Here is a 19,624-nt window from a genome sequence, read left to right on the forward strand (position 1 = left end):
AAGGCAATTTTCGGGGCAAGTAGAAATGTGGGTGGGTTTCAGCACAGAAGGGGTCTTTTTACTGTGCCTTCTCTCGATTAGCCCCCTATGTAGTTAATATTTTTTTTATCCTCTTATATATTGTTGCTCATGGATTATATTGATCATTTTATACTGCTCCTGGGAGTCGCTGCAGAAGAACGGAGGACACTTCAAAGGCCTTGTAATGAATGAGACGGCCGGTCTAAAGCACAAGTGAGAAAGGAAATAGTTTAAAACTGGACCTATCCTGAGCTTATATCCTTCCTCAGTAGTACACTGAAGGAATATGACAACTGCAACACAACAAACTAGGACACAAGTGACTTATTACTCCACCCCCAGCAAGAGCATGTTAAACTGTCAGGACCATCTGTGCAGAATGCAGTGATATGATAGAACCCTCCATGACAAGTTTACTCTTCCAAAGATAGAAGTTGGAATTCAAGGACTTTGGAGGTCTACAATTTAGGATCAGATTTCCAATAGCTCAATCCTCCCATACTTAGATGTGATAAGAAGACCTGCAAAAAGTCAAAAGTGGCATAAAAAGGACTTCAAGATGATCAGACCTAATCCAAAATGTAGTTGAACTGATCAGACCAAACAGAGAGAATGCTAACATTGGAATTACCAGGATGTACCATCAATTAATGAGCAACCACGGAACAAAAAAGGTGAGCTTCTAACCTAGTCCTCTTAAGAAGCATTTGACAAACACATTACCAAGACTTATATCAAGACATCTTGGACCTACTCAGTTATTAGATAATAGAACCTTTGAGTATAGGAACAAAAACCCTTATTGACATTATGAGGAATAATATAAGTTCAAGTAGATTTGGAGCGCAGATCAGGACTTGGTCATAAGGAATCAAACAGATCCCTGCAGACCTTTATTTAGTTAGATTTAAACCAGCAAAACCTCTGAAGACAAAATAAACTGTTCACAAAACTATTAACCCCATGAAAGCCAATGGAAACAAAATTCCACAATAGTCATCTAACTATGTCAAGTATGTTCTAATGTGATAGTAAGAATCTAAGCAGTACAATTGTCAAGTATCGGTAAGCTGTCTTGATAGTGGATTTGATTTGGATTTTGCATTGTTCAGATATGTATAATGGAAATTTGGCATTACTTATTTAAACAAGCCAATCACAGGAATGGTGACAAGGCTGCTATTTTAAAAACAAAAGTGACACCCCGATTGAACCTTCATTTAGCATTGAATCCAAAGTTTTGGAACAATTGGGCTATCCCAGCTAACAGTACATGTGTATGATAACTATGACGAACTATGATATGGATAGTAAAGCATTTTGTAACTCATCATTCAGTGACCAACTGAACTGAAAATGTCCATCGGCAGGATGCCCGATTCTTCCTCTGAGTCTGACTCAGATACGATACTTCAATCAAAACTTGACCTGCCACACAAGTCTTGAAATGTGGTCTCCACTGTAAAATGGGGTGCTTTTTTTTTTTTACTCGTTTTTCTCACAGATTCAAACTTCTTTTTTTTCTAAAAGGCGTTATAAGAATCTGATCTTTGATATCATTTATGAGCTTTTACTATTTAAATCCAAATTTCCAAAGGCTATAACAAAAAGTGAGCAGATTGCATTCTCTCCTTCTGTTCTATCCCACTTGTTAGTAAGACGAAAAATTCTAGGGTGAAACACAAACAGTCAGAGTTATGAAGGAGAGCAGATTCAGGCCATGGCTGCTGTGCATAACTTCCCCTCTACTTCATGGCTCGAGGCCACGGATGGCACATCAAACAGCAGCTTCTCACAGAGTCCAGCCCCGGCTCCCTGAGCACTGGCTTCAACTTGGCACCACAATGAAGAGACTGGCTTGGCAAAAAAAAAGAAGAAGAAGAAGAAGCTGCGAGTGGTGCTGGACAAATGCAATTCCCAAAGTATGGCGCAACATACCAGAAAGAATACAAAGATGGAACACAACACTCAAACTGCTGCGGCACAAACACACATGGAAAGGGTGTGTTGTTTCCTTTGGCTCTCGGGGATCACAGGGAAGGAAGAGTTGAAGAGAACAATGAGAAATGACTGAATTATTTAGAAAGAGGGTTTGGAAGCAGCAGAGACAAGCTCAGTGCCAAGCTTGTGCCTTACAAATCTAAATAAATTTGAGTCTCTGAATAAATTGTAACCTCTCAGCATAGAGAGAATTATTAAACTTTCCTGCAAACTGATGACATTGTCTTTCTCATGTTGCCCTGGTATCTCCTTGACACACTTATTTTCATGCTTTTATATAAAATATGTCCAACATTTGTGTAATATCTCCCAATAAATCGTTGGATGGAAACAAGCTTCAGTGCACTTTGTCCCGGCAGTCAAGCCCGAATGCACCGGGAGCTCATCCCCTTCGAGAATTAAGCAGCGAAATTCATTTCAAAGCACATTTTACTGACATTCTTCATCAACGAGGACATGCATGGCACTTTGCTGTGCTACCTAATAAATCATTCAAATCTCATTCCTCATGCTTCCCTACGTGTAAAAGATAATAAGAGAAATAATTTATGTCATGATGGCACTGCAGGGCAGGAAATAGAAAAAAAACAGCAGGGTCTGCACCATGGGACTAAACAAGAATGACCGTGACTATCTGATAACGCTCATATTTACTGTTATTCAGCAAAGAAACACATCAACTCTTATTTTTACTCGCTCAGAAGATTTGTGAAGTTGGAGGATTTAGCTTTAAAATGAGTAAATAACACCTCTGACCTTGTGTTGCACATATCGTGAGCTAGGCCTGGCCCTTGTATGTCCCACTTAGCCCTCTATTGGAAAAGCTCTACATATTTTTTGCAAGTCAAGAGCTTAATTTCTTACTGACCTCGGGGTCAGGATGCCTGGAGGAAACCAAGCTGCATCTAGATCCATTGTTCATGAAGAGGCAGAGCCGCCCACACAATGTTTTCCTGCTTAGTGCACTATTAATCAACAATCAAGTACAATGTCCTCCACAACTTCTGAGGGAACATGCTTGGGTCCACTGCAGTGTGGGTTGTATTAAAGATGTGTTTGTGTGTGAGAGCTGGAACGATGGATGGAAATAAAAAAAGTAATGGTGAGACAGAAGAGTCTTTCACAACATGTGAAGTCAGCATTATATCCCACAGTGTGAAAAGGGTTAATTGTTATAACAGTACCAGTTAGTGAAGAAAACACAGACTCTGAATTCACTATTGTTGTAGTACTCGAAATCGGTCTTAAAACAACTTTTAGAAGGTCTCGATCGTCTTGTCTTGGAATCGAAGGCTCGGTTTTGTCTCAGTCTCAGACTGGGCGGATTTGGGATTGTAAATCAAGACCGGTCAAGACCACTACTGATAAGCTATTTTTCTCCGGAAGGAAAACACCCTTTTCCAAAAGAACAGATAACTTAAATTCATTCATAATTCGACTTGTATCCCCAGATATGGCTGCAATCTTCCCAGTGTTCCCTCGCTCTGCCTTGGTCTTGGTCTTGACTTGGCCTCGATTACTAAATGTCTTTGTCTCGGTCTCAGAGCACTCAGGTCTCGAGTATGACTTGGTCTCGGTTACTGTTAACTTGACTACAACACTGGATTAACATCTTGTGTGATTGAAGTTGAATTTTTTTTCCAAATGAAAGTGATGATATCCCTGCCATTTATGGTTGCATCAACCTGAATCAATAAGTTAAGAAGGCCCTTAGAGGAAATTGATCTGCATTGAATTTACTCAGTTTTCTTGTATTAATAAATAATTTCTGATAATTTTCTCAAGATGTAGACTATGAAAGATCTAGACATAATGCAGGTTTTCCTGAGCTTCCAAGTTAGTTTCAGTTGTTTTCCCAAGATATATATACACATTTTTTTATCTCATGATATCAAAGCTAGTTTTGTGAGATTGAGTTGAGTTCTTGAGACAAAACTAGGAATTACTCTTCATAATGAGAAAACAGATCAAGTAAAATGTGTGGATGCAAATCTGCTGAGAGCTTTCAAAATTAAACATGTTGCCTCCCATTTTTTTCAAAACAGATTTAGACAGTAAGTGCTTGCAAAGTAACTTACTGTCTAAATCTGAGATGGCAAAATCCAGTTCCTACCCGATGAATTCAGTTGCGGGCATTTTTTTTTTTATCATTAGCTGCAGGGATGGTACATTTGAAACTAGGTAATGATGTGCTTTAAGTGTTTAATGCTTTAGAAGTCTCAGGTAAGAGTCTGTCAAAAGGGCAGATTACTTTACACACTCTGGGCTGTGTGCCTCACTCACATTCAACATCAGCTTAAATACATTCTGAAGCATTTAATAATTTTTCTTCAAGTATTTGTATCAGGTGTATTAACCTAAAAATGAGTCCTATCTCCTGCTGAATTGAAGGCAGGTAACGAGCCGCAAACAGCAGGACGCATTGAAACATGGAATGTTAAATATTTTATATGAAAACCAGCTTTTTCAAAAAAATGACTGAGGTTCACTGGCACCAACAGTATTAACTAACTTACAAAATAAAATAAAAAAAACATACCTGTGAGATTTTTTAGACCCAACTGACGCAGGCCAAAGTTTCCATCGCGTCTGTAGTTTAGGAAGATGGCGAGGGAGTATCTGTCCTCATACAACTTGGTTCCCCTGATGATCCTCAAGTTCTCCAAAGGCAGGTAGTCAAACTGGTTCAGAGCCACCAACACGTACCCGGTTACTTCTCGAATAGACTGTGAAGAGATGGAGGGGGTGTGAGAGTGTATTTTTAATGTGGATAGTATTGTTGCATAAACAAGGACACCAAGGAAGCAAATTCATTGTTCTGTAAAAGAAAAAAATTGTAAAGAACATATTTCTGAAGGTGAATCTGAAATGGTGCAATAAAGACACATCATCGTCCATGATCATATATCTTGAATATGGAGAGAAAACAGCTCACAATTATTTGACGTTGATGAAGTGCATGTTGCTTTATCTGGGTTTCTTTCACATTTGCAGCATGTTGATTGCCTTGAAGTCTACAAGTCTTGCAATGTTAAACTCTTCTATGAACATGTGATGGCAGCAAGCAGTTTAAAATGAAGCCTTTTCAAATTCCAGGTCTGCCATATGTAAGTCAATGTGGCAGAAAGAATAAAAGCACTTATTACTAGCTCTTCTTGACAAATCTGTGTCTGTCTCTGCCCTGTAGAAATTGGATGCTCTGTCCTATGTGGAAAGATTAGACATTAAATCATGATTGCTTCCAATATCTGTAAACCTGTATGCTATCTTATTTCCATTCTTTTCTCTTCTCCAGACATTCAACATCCTAAAAAATGAGTCCATCATGCACTTTAAAGTTTGTTGTAAAATGTTGTTTGACCTCCTTTAAAATATTTAAGCATATGCATTTGAAATATTAATTAGAACGGCACTGCACAATTTACTGCATTTAAAGAGGTTGTAGAAAAACAAATAGAGTTTTTTAACAAAAAAGTTTTTTGTTATCATGCTGCAGACCTTCATGAATTATTTTTACCCTGTTGCATCTTGAGCTTAAAACGTGTACAGAAAATATATATTACATTGTAATCAGATTAAGTAGAATAATAACTCAAGAGAAACTAAAGACGTAAAAAAAAAAAAAAATGGATTCAAAACCAAAGAAATCTTTAGATCATTGACAACGCCAGTCTTCAAGGTCACTTTCCACCCATTCAATCATGCCTGCGATTGGCGTTATAGCATCTAAGCTAGGTGAACTTGCTGTAGGGTTTGTGACCTCAATGCAAAACTTGGCACCCGGTTCAGCACTCATGTTCGAAGTGCGACCCTGGGTGACTGAGCCACAAGGACAGCCATTGCTTCACACTTTAAATGTCATTTAGGAGGGAGTATAACCACTGTCGAGACTTTGGCATAGAGCCACCCAGTTGGAGTCAAAGTTGCATGAATCAAAGTGACAGGCTGTGTCCTCTTTCTCCCATTCGCCATCATGGTGGCTGTCATTAGCAGTCAGGCAGTCGGAGAAGACTTTCCACGTCGACCCACTGATCAACAAGTCTGTGTTTGAAGTGCTGTTGATGTGGCGAGCCGAAACAAGTCCTATGGAGGGCCCTGCTAGCGTAGTCATGGCGGCTGACAGCTGTCAGAGAGCATGGCCGTCAGCCACCAGTAAGTTAGCTGCAGTCACAGCTCCGTCATCATTACCCTGCTGATTACCATTAATAGAAACAGACAGGCCCAAGTCTGGTGAGTCTTTGTGTATTTATGTGATGGGAACTTACACTCGGGGTGTTTGTGCAAGTGTGTATCAGTTTAGAAACTACTTGGAAAAGAAGATCAAGTTCTTGCTTTTAGTTGATTAAAATAAGCTAACAGTCTGGGAATCCCTGAGGATAATGCCATTCCTTGGAGTAACAATGATTCTTCCATATGGTCATGATAGATTTGTCTGAGGATTATGAGTATGATTACATAGGATTACAAATCTGTCTTTTTTTAATTTAACAATTTACTTTACCATGTTATTCCAATTGAGATAAAACATCTTGGACAATGGAGTCCTGCCCATAACAGTAGCATAAATCAATTTTTCATATAGAACAAGTACATGTACAGTCACTGATGAACCAACCCCAATTTCGCCTTTATCTAATTCTAGCTGACTCTGTAGCTCAGATCAAGATAAGGGAGAAAAAACAGTAACAGCCCAGTATGATGAGTGTCTTTGATACATGTCTGTGTTGTTCTTTCTTGTGGCATCAGTGTGAACACAGACTGAGCCAATCATGGCCGTACTAGACTTTATTCATTAGCCAAGAGCTGAAGTCTGTTTGATGACTCATCTTCACCCTGCTGGGGGTTTGAAGGTCTTTTCAACCCTGCTACACCACTGAATAGCTCCAAGTCTATGTAGTCTGGTGACATTCCCTGGGCACTGTGCCATAACACATCCTCCCAATCTACACTCAGGTGCGGGTAGTGTAGTTTCAACTCTGGCTGACTTTACATGTATCTGAGTGTATACAGGAGCTGGTAATTATTCCAGGGCACACACTTCATGGGTGCCTTTTTCCACATTATTTTTTCCCACCCAGAGCCAGTTTATTACCCAACTCGCACTGTTGCCGGTTTGTTATTTCCAAGCCACCAAATCAATACCTTCCAAAGTGCAGCCTTGCAGAGGGAAATAAAACGAGGTAGAAAGAAGATGGCAGGTACACACGCTTTTTCTCCCCACAGATTGTTTCTTCGATAATGAACTGCATGAAAAAAGGGAAACAACTTGTGGTGATTACAGGCCCTTGCTGAGCTAATGGCCAAACCTGCGCTCCGTGGTCACTTTCATTAAACACAGATCAACAAAACAAGCAAACCCCCCACCGCAACTCTACTGTTGAAGGCGAAGCACATTGTGAAACCGGCACTTAGAATACACATGCAGGTACCTGAGGAAGAACAGCTACAATATGAAAATCAATACACAAGAGGCCACAGTGTGTGATGGGATTAGCAATACTGAGTTAGGCACATGCAGCAGTCAGGGGCATGTCCAGAATTTGTTTGACTGGGGTGGCCCAGTCTTGGTCACTGACTTATGCAGCAGTGGCCAGATGCAGTCCAGATGACATTTATCTGTCACCACCAATCAAATAATGTTGAGCTAACACACAGAGTACAAAAGTACAAAGTATACCAACAAAAACAAATTCTGCTACATTACAATGCTACTGCTGCAACAAAGTCCAATCATTGTTTAACCTTAAATCCAGCCTCTGAAGATAGCTAATCAGATTGTGTAGGATGGCCCCTTGGGTGGCCAATCAGAAAACAAAGGCTCATTCCACCTCATGCCTCCCTTGGATACTGCCATGACTACAATGTAAACAATTTGTTTGTTAGCATTATGCTTTAACTAACTTTATTCCTGAGTCATTTTCATGACCTCTATATAGCTACAGTGCAACAGTAAATTAACTGCTAAAAATAACAACACAGCACAATGTCCTGGATTCCATGCTGTAAAAATAGCTTCTTTAACTTCCTCGATACAGGTGTATGGGGCACACTTCGACAAGGAACAAGCCTTTTAATGTTCAAACCAAAGTTCGTATAGGCTCTTTCTGTTCTTATCTCTATTCTAGCCTGAAGTTTCTTAGTCTACAAGGTCATTTCTTATGGTGGAATAGGCACCCCTTTTAAGATTTAAACAAGAAGGTGCAAACTGTTGATTATCTATAATCCCTCCAGTGAACAAGGATAGCTTTTGTTTGAACTGAGATTGTAAAGAGAGTGGGTTGTTTGACTTCTTTCCTGCATATAGACTGAACTGTGTAGCAAGCCCCCAACTCCCCCAACAATGTACCCCCGGACGACTCCCAAGAGAGTAATGCGTCAGAGTCCCAGTAACAGCGAACAAAAAAGACAGAGAGAGCCAGATTCACTAGATTAACAGGGATTTCTCCCTTCCCCCCTCCACCCTCCTTCCCCGAGCTGGAGCATTTGTGAACGGAAGTGGGGTAGCGGAACAAACCCCTCACTTGAGTCACCGAGACGTGCGCAGTTTTGAAATCAAGTCCTTCAATCCCCAACTTCTGAAAGAAGAGAAGAGGGGAGGGAGGGTTACTGATGGAGGGAAGGAAAAGGGATAAAGAAGGAAATGAAGACAGAGAGGGTGGGATACACACTGCAGGAGGAGGAGTTCAGTCGAGTTGATCAGGCTTGGTTTACTTTCATGCATAATTAAAACCACACCTGTTCCAGGTCAGGAGAGAGAAAGAGATGCAGCAAAATGTCAGAGAAGGGGTGAAATGTTCGGCTGGGTTTTGCAGGCCCAAATGTGCAATGACACCATTAGCATGTTTGAAGAGACTGAACACACTTTAGCATGATTGCCTCTCATTTCCATACATATTGAGGCATAGCGTTGGGGCTCCGCGGGGCTGCGGTCATTGAAGTCTGATACACAGGAGTGCACTGGGAGGGCTTAAGGTTTGCCTTGCATCACTAAGCCCTCATCCTTGATTTCCATATCGCTTCCCTAAAGCCTCTGCCTGAGCTCACATCCACATCTGTAAACAGACACACAATCCGGATGGGGTGTCTACAAGTATAAGTGAGAAAATCCGTCAAGAGTTTTCCCAGAAGCTCATCCTCAATGTAACTGACAACCTACAGGAAATATTGCCTGTAGTTTCCAAAGTGACGGCTTCATTACAGTTTTGGCATCAATTTCTGACATTAATCATCTAAATGAGAGTTAACCCTCCTTTGTGAATTACTCATGTGTATCGTTCACACGGTGTTTGTAGATAATTTCATGATACCATCATATTTGCGCTGCTTCAGTGCAGTATTTATCAGGAGGAGAAGCATCCCTGACGGGGTTCAAGAGTCTTTTCTGCATATCCAAATTCACAGAAGACATTTTACTTCACTTTAAGTCACAGACGAGCCCTCCTCCAGTCCTGCAACCTGCCAGCTCCTGGTAACACCTCAATCCCCTTGGAGTGGCTTAAACCAAATATGAGCCATTTCATACACCTACAGATGATGCTGCTTTTGATGTGTGTGTTAGAGGAGATTGTGTGTGTGTGTGTGTGTGTGTGTGTGTGTGTGTGTGTGTGTGTGTGTGTGTGTGTTTGAACATGAGTGTGTGTGTGCACAAGAGTGTGTGTTTGTGCAACACTCAAGTGTCTTTTATTGCTTGGACAAGATGATGATGATGACTCATCTTTGAAGATGAAGAGAAACTATCCCTTCTGGTGTGTACATCACACCTCTGCCGTTCCCATGAACCAAATCTGTGTGTGTTTTTCGCTGCTGTACACATGGAATCTCATGTGAGATTAGGCATTTGTTTATGAAAAAAAAAAAAAAAACGACATGAAAGATTTGAGACCTCTCTGTTGCCATTCCATGTCCTTCCCTGGAGTCTATATGGGGTCAATGCCAGTTGCTTTCTAGGAACACTTTGTTGCTGAAGGATTTCATAGAGGATTTAATGAAGAAAAACAATTAAAATTCCCTTTATAGTAGGGACAAAATCATCAAATATCAGTTCATAGGTATAAAGTGACAGTGATTGAAGAGAATTAAGTAGAATAGACATTTTATGACATAGGTTATTTGAATCAGAGTAACATTGAGGCTTTTGTTTGATATTGACAGTAGCGGAACGAATGAGTGACTTTCAAAAAATTCCCTGCCCAGAGTTTACATGTCATGTATGCCCAGGCAACGTGTGGTGTTAAGTTGATGCTTGAGTATCATCGATAGCGACAGTATGACAGTGTACTTGTCAAATATGATGACAAGTAAGCCCCGTAAGGTGCATTCATCATCGACAGACAACACCCCTGCTGGTCAAGTATAGAAGGAGAGATACATGGAAACAGGCAGAGGTGGAAAAAAGATACAGAAACAGCCTATAAGTGAATATTAAGTGGAGGTGGGGATACCCTTCTCAATTCAGATAGAGAATGACACTATGCTGTTACAGGCTTTAAAGTTTCAGATGCCACATTTACTGAAGTCAATTTACAAAAGATTAATTAAATCATTTCACTCCAATAAGACATGAGAAGTAAAGCAATTTCTAACAGACGTATATAAGAAGGAAGTGATGTTTACAACTTATTTGTTCTGTCTCCTGACTTCAGCATGCTTATCACTTAAGACACTCGACTCAGAAAACACTAGTAGAAGGTATTCTTTCATACTCTGTGTGTTTATTTTAACAGTCTCTAGGTTACCATCAAATCTGAGCTGTCTTAGAATTTGCTCTACCCAACCCAGAGGCCCCCGGCAACCTGTGTGACAACTGAAGCACTTAGCGACAGAAAGGAACTAGAAGCAAAAGCAGATGGTGCAGATAAAGCTCCTTCTTAAACTGCAACTGTTTCATATATCTAGTTGCCTTTATGTCATAGCTATTCCCAGCATGGCCTTGCACCCCAGTTGGGACCGATGTGTATTACACTTCACCCATTGCAACCCCCTGCATTGTTGTCAGACATCCTATCTTCTCATGTCTCTCTACTGTCCTTGGTGCCTCATTTTGCAGAAAACTTTCCCAAAGTTATCAAGGTAGATGGCAACAAAATCGTCAATGTCACAACATTGATTAGCACATTGCGTTCAGATGGGTTCCTAATCTAACAGTTGTCCTTCTAGCTAGATGTATTTACCATCCACCACCTTACAGTTCCAGAGGCCTCCCTCGGGGGAGTTGGTTCACAAAAGATGAGTAAAATCATGTGACTCTAATAATACATGAGAATATAAGCAATCATTAACTGTAATGTCTATGGAGTGAGTTAGATTTTCCACAATTAGAGGACGATCCGCTCTACCTCCGGTCGTCGGTCTAACTGGAAGGTGGGGGGTTTGATCCCCAGCTCCTGCAGCTACATGTCCAATGTGTCCAAGACACTTAACCCCAATTTGCTCCCACTGCTTCGTCTGCAGCATATGGATGTGAACTGGATTAGTTACTTCTGATGGTCACTTTACATAGCAACTTCTCTCCATAAGTGTGTGAATGGGTTGGTGTGACATGCGGTGTAAAAGCGCTTTGAGTAGTCAGAAGACTAGAAAAGTCAATTTACCATTCACCATTTACAGACACACACACACTGATGTTAGAGATTGCTATTTAAAAGTGTCCATCCGTTTTTACTTATCCCATCCATGCACTTTTACACACCACTGGCTATACCACAAGGACCAATTAGTGGTTCAGTGTCTTACCCAAAGACATTTCAACATAAACGTCAGGTCCCCAGGTCCTGTAGTTTACAGGATCATACAACCAACCATCTGTTTGAGAGACTGATGAGTTTACCACTGAGCCACAGCTACCTCTAGTCCGTACTGAATTCTTTAGTGTTAAATGTTTCCAGGATACCTCCAATTATTGCTAAATTTCACAAACATCAGGCTCTTCTAGAATTCAGCATAAAATGCTATTTTTCCAACTCTGTCACCTGCTGATCAATAACATTTGGGTAATGTGACTATTCATAAAGACCCACATCAGAACAAATGAATACAAATCCAATGGATACTATGATGTCTGATATCTGATTATTGACTTTGAAAGGAAGGTCACATTATACAGTTATAGTACTTCGCACTACTATGCATTTTTTTTATACCAAAACTCATTTCTTACTGTGGTAAAATTGGGTGCAAAAATCCCAGTGGGACCTTATGAGTAATGTTGAGATGTGGCAATGTTTTGGGTGAGCAGTGTTCTCTCCAGTCACAGAGTTTAAAATGATAAACGAGAGAGACAAGATAGTCCGTGAAGCATCTTATTCTAATGCTCCTTATAAATCTAAGGAAAGTAGTGTGATGATTAAAATATGGAGGATGGTTGGAGTGCAAGCGGTGGGGTGGATGGTTAGTAGTCAAAGGTTGAATAAGGCTGATTTTTTGCCAACAATTTCTGCCTGATGCCTCTTAGCTTATTTAACTCCTCTCCCTTAGTCACAGCCCAGACAATGAGGCATGGCACAACTCCTATTGATTTACTAACACAGTAATTAAGGAAACACATGTATCTTGTCTCTTTCTCTCTCCTTGTTCTGTCTATTCTTTCTGTTCAAACCACTGAATGCATCGTTCTACCTCTCAGTCTTGCACCGGTAGTTTGCTTACAGCGTAAAAACCAAACAAGTGAGCAGTTCATTAATGTGGTAGAAAGTCTTCAATCGTACACATATATCCAGTATTGGATCGGCATAAAGGAGTGTTCCTTTAAATGCAAGGGAGTACGACAATAAAGAATAAACACAGAAACCTAGCATAAATTCCATCTGAGACAAAGGATCAATAGCTCATTTTATCTGTCAACACCTCAATTGAAGCCAGAATGGATGTACTGTAAATCCTATGAACACTTTTTTGTAGGAAAAGGTTATCATGCCTTTAATACTTTTCTGAGCTAAATGTCCATAGTCCAAGACCAACAGAAAAGGATGTGAGTGGCAAAGGGTAGCCAACATCGTCCAACGCTTTTGTCATATTTCTAGCAATGTTTCTGGGCCACAGTGCAGAGGAGACTTTTTAGATTACCCCAACTTTGACAGCCCAGTTTGGTCATTTCCCCTTGGTCTTACCATTGGTCTGCTGTGCTATGAAGCTGATGGGAGACATGGCGCAGACACCAAACCTTGAAATATCCACGTGAGGCTGAAAGTCAAAATGTAATAAACAGGTTCTTTATCCACTTCAACTTTTAAACTCAAACCACTGAGCTATTGGAGCCCTATTTCAACAAATCACAGTGCATGGTCTAAAGTATGTGGCCCAAAGGTGCTTGGAAGCTGCCCAGCAAACATTTTCTGGTAAAATGGCAATCAATGTGGGTGCAATGTAAAGACATTGAACCCAGGCTTACTTAACTTCTCTTTTTCTATTGTGTCTTTGAACTTAGAGATCACATACAAACCGCTGTATTATATTTGTCTTGAAATTGATTAACAGCAATCCTGCTACAGTGAAACAATACAGTATCTGCATCCTCAACATTGAGGGACACTGTGAGCATGTATGCACAAATAACAGCAGCGTAACATGCCCATTCCATTGGGGCATTATCATCATGGAGAAACAAATCATTTCAGTATAAAAGTGATCCCTTGAAACAACTTTTTTAATACATTTGTGTGACAAGTGGAATGGTTCAAAAGTCAGGTTTTGCTGTCATTAGTCATCTGTCCAAATGTGAGCAAAATTACCAAATGTACTTTTAGTAATTTGTTTTGTTCGGTTTTTGAAAAGTGGTTTAAGAAATATTAAGTGAAATGGTTTCGGTTTAGCTGTCTGGGGGGGGAAACTAATATTTAAACAAAACTGTCTTTTATGTGCAGTTCTTGGAATATATCAAGTGTTTCTTTTTCAAATGTATTCAGTTAACCCCTGAATGCTTCTTGACTTTCAAGGGTTTGTAGGCAGATAAAATTAAACCACACACACAAAGACACATTTTTTTTCTCTCTCTCTATCTCAAACTGTGTCTTTTCAACTCCCTGACAGTTCCTAGATTGGGTTTAAGAACACTCTGTCATTAAGACTGACTTTCACCTTTTGGCATGAATGAAAAGTGTGGCGTTCACCTTTTGCTATAGCCACCATTAATACAGACTGGAGGGAGAGGACCGTATTCTTCACATTTTACCAGCTTTATATTGGTGTAATTTGTTTGATCCATATCTATTGAGGAGCAGTGGACAGCAGCAGTACGCCAACAGTGCTGTAGCCAACACCAATAGCTAGAATACATAGACCTAAAAACTATTGAAATGTAACATACACATTTACCTTTTTCCTGGAGAAGGTAGGACTCTTTAAAGTCTTACATTGCAAAAAAAAGAAAAGTTAATCCGATTTGCATTACAACTAACAAACAGCTTTATCAAGCTTCATGTGAAAGTTACATGTGAAACCAACATGGACAAAAAATTCAATAACAGAATGCCATTTTTCCTTTTAGTTTAAATTTTTCCCTTTTTTGTTGTTGTAAATTGACAACCTTTTTTTATTCCTAAAGCTCAATGTTGATCATTCAAGACCACCAAAACATCTTCATTTGTGAAAGTTACATGTGAAAGGTACCTGTACAAGATAATGTATGTAGTGTAAGTGTGTTTGTCTGAGTTATTTCCTTCAATAGTTATTTCCAGCTACTTTCTACCTTCAATTAGCTTCTCTAGCTGAACAATACTAAAAACCAATGTTGCAAAGCTGACATTTTAATTTTCACTGTAACGCTAACAAGCAAACAACATTCATTTAATCCTCTGTTTGTCTTCTGCATCCTACCTTGAGAAAAAAAAAAGATAAAGACAGATAGGAAAGGAGAACAGTAGAGTGACACTCCTTCCCATGAGGAGAACTTGCAACTCCATCAGAGCACTGGTAATGAGTGGACTCCTGTGGGGAATTCTCCAAATGGACTAATTTGTAATTGATTCAGTGTATTAATTACCGGCCTGGTTACGCCTGTGTCATGGTTAATATTGTGCCGATCTGACGAGGCTGGGGGGCAGGCAGACTCTTCTGCATGGGGACTGTTCGGGTGAGGCAGCCATTATTCAATTATGCCTGCGCATATCGGCGACGAGGCAAGTCTTAATCCGAGAGTAATCACTTCCCTGCGCTCCCCTACTATGAGCTTATGTGTGTGTGTGTGTGTGTGTGTGGGTTGGGGTGTTGGGGATGGGAAGTAGTCTTAGATCCATCTCGCCCATGGTTGGCTTCTTAATCAGGCCTGGGAACCAAATCCCTGAGGTATTGTAAAGTTATCTTGCAGTAGAAAGAATTAGCACTGAGTTTGGTAGTATGTGTCTTTAGTTCCAGTGTTCTTGTATGACTCTTCATCCTTTTTAGTTCTACTTGTCTTATAGAAAGGGGAGACAGATTGATTTTGTGCAATGTTTAAACATTTCAAACCAAATTTGTCATTTCAAAAACAACTGATTTGCTTAGAAACATACTGTAGGTTTCAAAGCACATTGTAATAAAGATATAGAATATTTTAAAACATCAAAGTATTATGGCCCTAGGTGGCTTCATAGTGGCACAAAATGAGGTTGCAAGAGATTCAATAATATCTTCATACAAGAGCATACCATACTGAACTTTAAGTTTCTTCATGAATCATGAATTATACACCCAACTATTGCTCTTCCATCCCCCTCCTTTATTTGTTTGCTTAAAGATGACATTTGAAGTTTGCTGAATCAGGAAAAAAAGTACAATTGGCCATTCTGCTTACTACTGGTTCTTTCAACTAACCGTATAATATTCAGTATACATTATATACAGTATAGTAACAAAGTTATTTAGGCCAGTCTCTGAGTGATAATAAAACAACTATTTTACAGTCTGTATTAGAACTAATGCAGTAGTTTTCATATAGGGTTGTCAGAGTGCATTTCTTTGTGAGTTTCAGCATTTCTGAAGTCATTCCTTTTTTAGATGTGTATTTAGAAATAGACAAAAATATGACAGATTTTCTTGATTAACATTAACATATTGTAGGAACACAGTTTTAAAAATCTGTGTAATGTAACCTTCATTAATAATAACAACTCAGATGGCCGTTGCTGCTGGGTAGGTAATGCTGCCACATCCTATATGCTCTGTCTTTGAGTGCTGTTCTTAGATTACAGCATATTAGATGAGAGGTGATGACACTTTGCCTCATGGGTAAATCTCTCTCCATCGCTGAGGCACAAACACCTTAATTGCCGAAGCACTCAAGTGTGATTGGTTCAAAGTTGATTCCCTGTTTAGTTATATACGAAGAATATTTTCAACCAACCAGTGTGTTTGCATGTGTGTGTTTGAAGTTGAGTGTTTGTGAGCGACAAGGACGTTTCTTTGACATGATCAATGCACTTTTTTATCCTCAAGTACAACATCATGATGTAAATTGATAAAAAAAGACTACAGAGTAAGCAGCATTGGGTTTACTGAGAACTGTAAAAAAGAAATGGCAGATTTCAGAAAACTCAGTGTTGTCCATATGACTCATCAGAACGCACCATGTGTTACATTTTTATCCTTACAAAACAAGAGGAGAGCGAACACTGTATGATCATTTCTCCTTTTACTAACTTTAAGCCTGACAACACTCTCTTCTCAGCCCCTGAGCAAGGGAAGGGGAAATAAAATGGAACTCTCTCACTCTCTCCCTAACAGTTGATTATACTTCTGCTTTGATCTACGGCCGCCATCCCCTAACCATTCTCTGAGAGTTTGGACCAAGCACAACACAACAAAAAACAACACCCACGGCCCTGGGAGAAACCAGACTCCATTGTGCCCTTCACTGCATATTTCAGAGCGGCAATCTAAAAAGCGCCCAAAGGAGCTTTAAATCATCGACAGTCTTCTCTCGACAGGGCACATTCACTTATTTTTCTGGACAGGGCACTTGAACAGAAACATAAAAAACCAGTCGATCATAAACTGAGGTTCAGGCATCTTTGGAAACATTATGGGAATGTTCAGCAGGGTCCTGGAAAAGATCCCTGAATGTGACAGATGTACTTTTGTGTTATGTTATTTTTTGCACCTTAACACCTCTGTGTATTACTGCACATTTTAAGGATACCTTGATGGGTCAAATCTCACTTTTTAGAGGTTTACAACATGAACATAGGACAACGATGCTCCTTGAAGCATAAAAAAACTTTACTGTTGATCTAATCATTTGGAAAATCTTACAAGAGGGAAGAAAAACAAAAGTTTGATTAATCGAAATAATCATGACTCATTGATTAACTGACTCAATTATTCGAGCAAAGTTGTTTAACTCACAGTTTAAACTTGCAATCATATTCTTCCACATCATGAAATCGTGTAATATGTCTGTGGGTCTGTAGAAGTGTTTGTTTTTTTGTCTTTGCACACATGCAGGACTGTCTTGTAAAAGAGATGCTGATCAGTGACACTATCTGTCTTCAAATTTCAAATATTTAACTTTTTGGCTGGATTTAAGGGACACACCAATCCAGCCATTGGGGGTGCTATACTACCCTTAACATTATAAAAAAGAGTAGACCAGTGCTGCGGGGTTATCACACAGCAGGTCTGATACTTTAGTCCTGCACTAGTACCCCTGTGAGGCCGTTAAGTGTTGCTGTGGGGGAGCCTTGGCCACGCTTAATGGCCCTAACAGCATTATTAGCTAATAAAGGTTGATGGGCCTCACGACTCGATAAATTTGGTAGGACAGGAAAGGAAGAAGCAGTGGCCGTGTAAAGGTGAGGTTACGGTCTGGGAATTTATGCAGTGCACTCGGGCACAACCTGCAATGGGATCATGAAAGGACTTTCAAGTATTCAAAGTTGTTTCATGTTTATGTGTTGAAGTTTCAGAAGTCATAGGAGTGGGATTCAAATGTTGAAAAAAAGGAACACAGTAGTTATAGTGGGAAGGACAGTTAAGTCACTTTATTGAATTCAGTGTTGGAGCTTGTGGTTCTCAGTATACATATACATTTGATTCTGGATTTGAAAGACATCTCTGTATGTGTCAAACATGGTGAATTCATTTTTTTCATGAATTTCCTCAGATTGTCACTTCTTTCATGTACCCAGCATGGTATAATGACAACGAAGGCTCGGCCTATTCCCTTCTCTTTTTTTGAGTAAGCGGGTTTTTGTGCATGTGCACATGATAACAAAACAGTTTGAGCTCCAGTCTTGCCATTTAAAAAACTTTGATTCCACAGCAAACTGCACTCACTATTGAGAAAATCAAAGTCCAAACAACAGAAAAAGAAGCAGATCAAATAAATGTGGCTAAAGTTAGAGGAGGTGAATATGGATAATAATTTGACAGAACATAATGTGCTCCTTATAACTTGGGTTAAGTGATGGCCCATATAACTAGTAAAGAGTGTTAGAGAAAATAGGTGATGTGGCCTCTTATTCTGACTACAGAGGCAATCTGAAATGGAAGATAAAGGTCTTGCTCTCCACGAGGGAACCAAGGAATCAGTTTTCTGACCCACTTGGCTTACTCTCTCACTCTCTCGACACACACACACACATGCATGCATGCATGCACACACCCCCACACGCTCCGTATACAGCCCTTGGAGTTTTATTTGGCAGCCAGAGTTGCACACAATTTTAGGAATCAAACAAACCCAGATAACAATCATGTTTAATGAGGAAGTTGAAATAATCCTTACTAGAGATAGGTCAGAAAACTCTCAACTGCTGCTTCTTTAAAAGTGTTGCTTGAACAAGCAATTAGAAAGAGTCATATTGCGTTGTTGCAAATGGACTCTTTGGGACATTGGGGGACTTAATTAAGATTATTTTGGCAAAAGGTTTTCTTAGCTGTCACACTAAATATCCTTGATGAAATATTACTCTTAAAATTTCCAGGGGTTGCTGTATACAGTACCTTAAACGGCCAGCAGGTGAAAAACACAGCAAACAGCTGATAAAAAAGCGCAGATGAAAAAACAACTACTGACTTACAACAGGCAGAGACCTGGCTGCATCAGATCCAGAATCCTCTGGGGCATGACCGCTTATAGTCCTGAACCTCCCACACTATCAGATTCTTCTTCACTCAAACAATTGATCATATAATGCCTGCTTTACATTCATAAATATTTTCCTTTTACCTGTGGTATCCATGTTGAACGTGAGTTAATTACTTGTGAATCAGCAGTGCAGTAGTAGACAGAAGGTGTTGTCATAGCAACGTCTACTGTTTATCAACTGGTGTGAATTACCACACTTTGTTTAGCTTTAAGAGACTGGTGCTAAGTGCAACGCAATTGAATAACAGTCTCGGACAAATTTGAAACAATGGCGGTTCTCGTGTTAAACCTTTATTTTTTTCCAAGTTTGAACACAGGGGAAATTAATGCCATTAATTATGGCTTTGCTCCATTTAAATGTCCCAATATGGACAGCCTGCATATAACCTGCTGGATCCTGAAATTGACACACCTGAATATAATGCTGTCCTCGTCAATTTTATCAATTACACCTTTGCTCTTCCCAGGGAACGTTGAAATGTCTGCTGGGGGAAAAAAGCAGACTATTTAGTTTCATTGTTAAAGTGAAACTGTAAAACCCAG

General features: G+C 39.7%; 1 protein-coding gene across 2 annotated transcripts in view; it reads right to left on the minus strand.

Moving 5' to 3' along the window:
• LOC132987269 (receptor tyrosine-protein kinase erbB-4-like) overlaps nucleotides 1–19,624 on the minus strand; it is a 317,677-nt gene that overhangs the window by 136,365 nt on the left and 161,688 nt on the right. For both annotated transcript variants that reach the window (XM_061054220.1, XM_061054219.1), the window contains exon 3: nucleotides 4,562–4,748. In XM_061054220.1, the coding sequence (XP_060910203.1) occupies nucleotides 4,562–4,748 (187 nt within the window). The remainder of the gene's footprint in view (nucleotides 1–4,561; nucleotides 4,749–19,624) is intronic.

Source organism: Labrus mixtus, chromosome 13, assembly GCF_963584025.1.
Source record: "Labrus mixtus chromosome 13, fLabMix1.1, whole genome shotgun sequence".
In the NCBI taxonomy this organism is placed as follows: domain Eukaryota; kingdom Metazoa; phylum Chordata; class Actinopteri; order Labriformes; family Labridae; genus Labrus; species Labrus mixtus.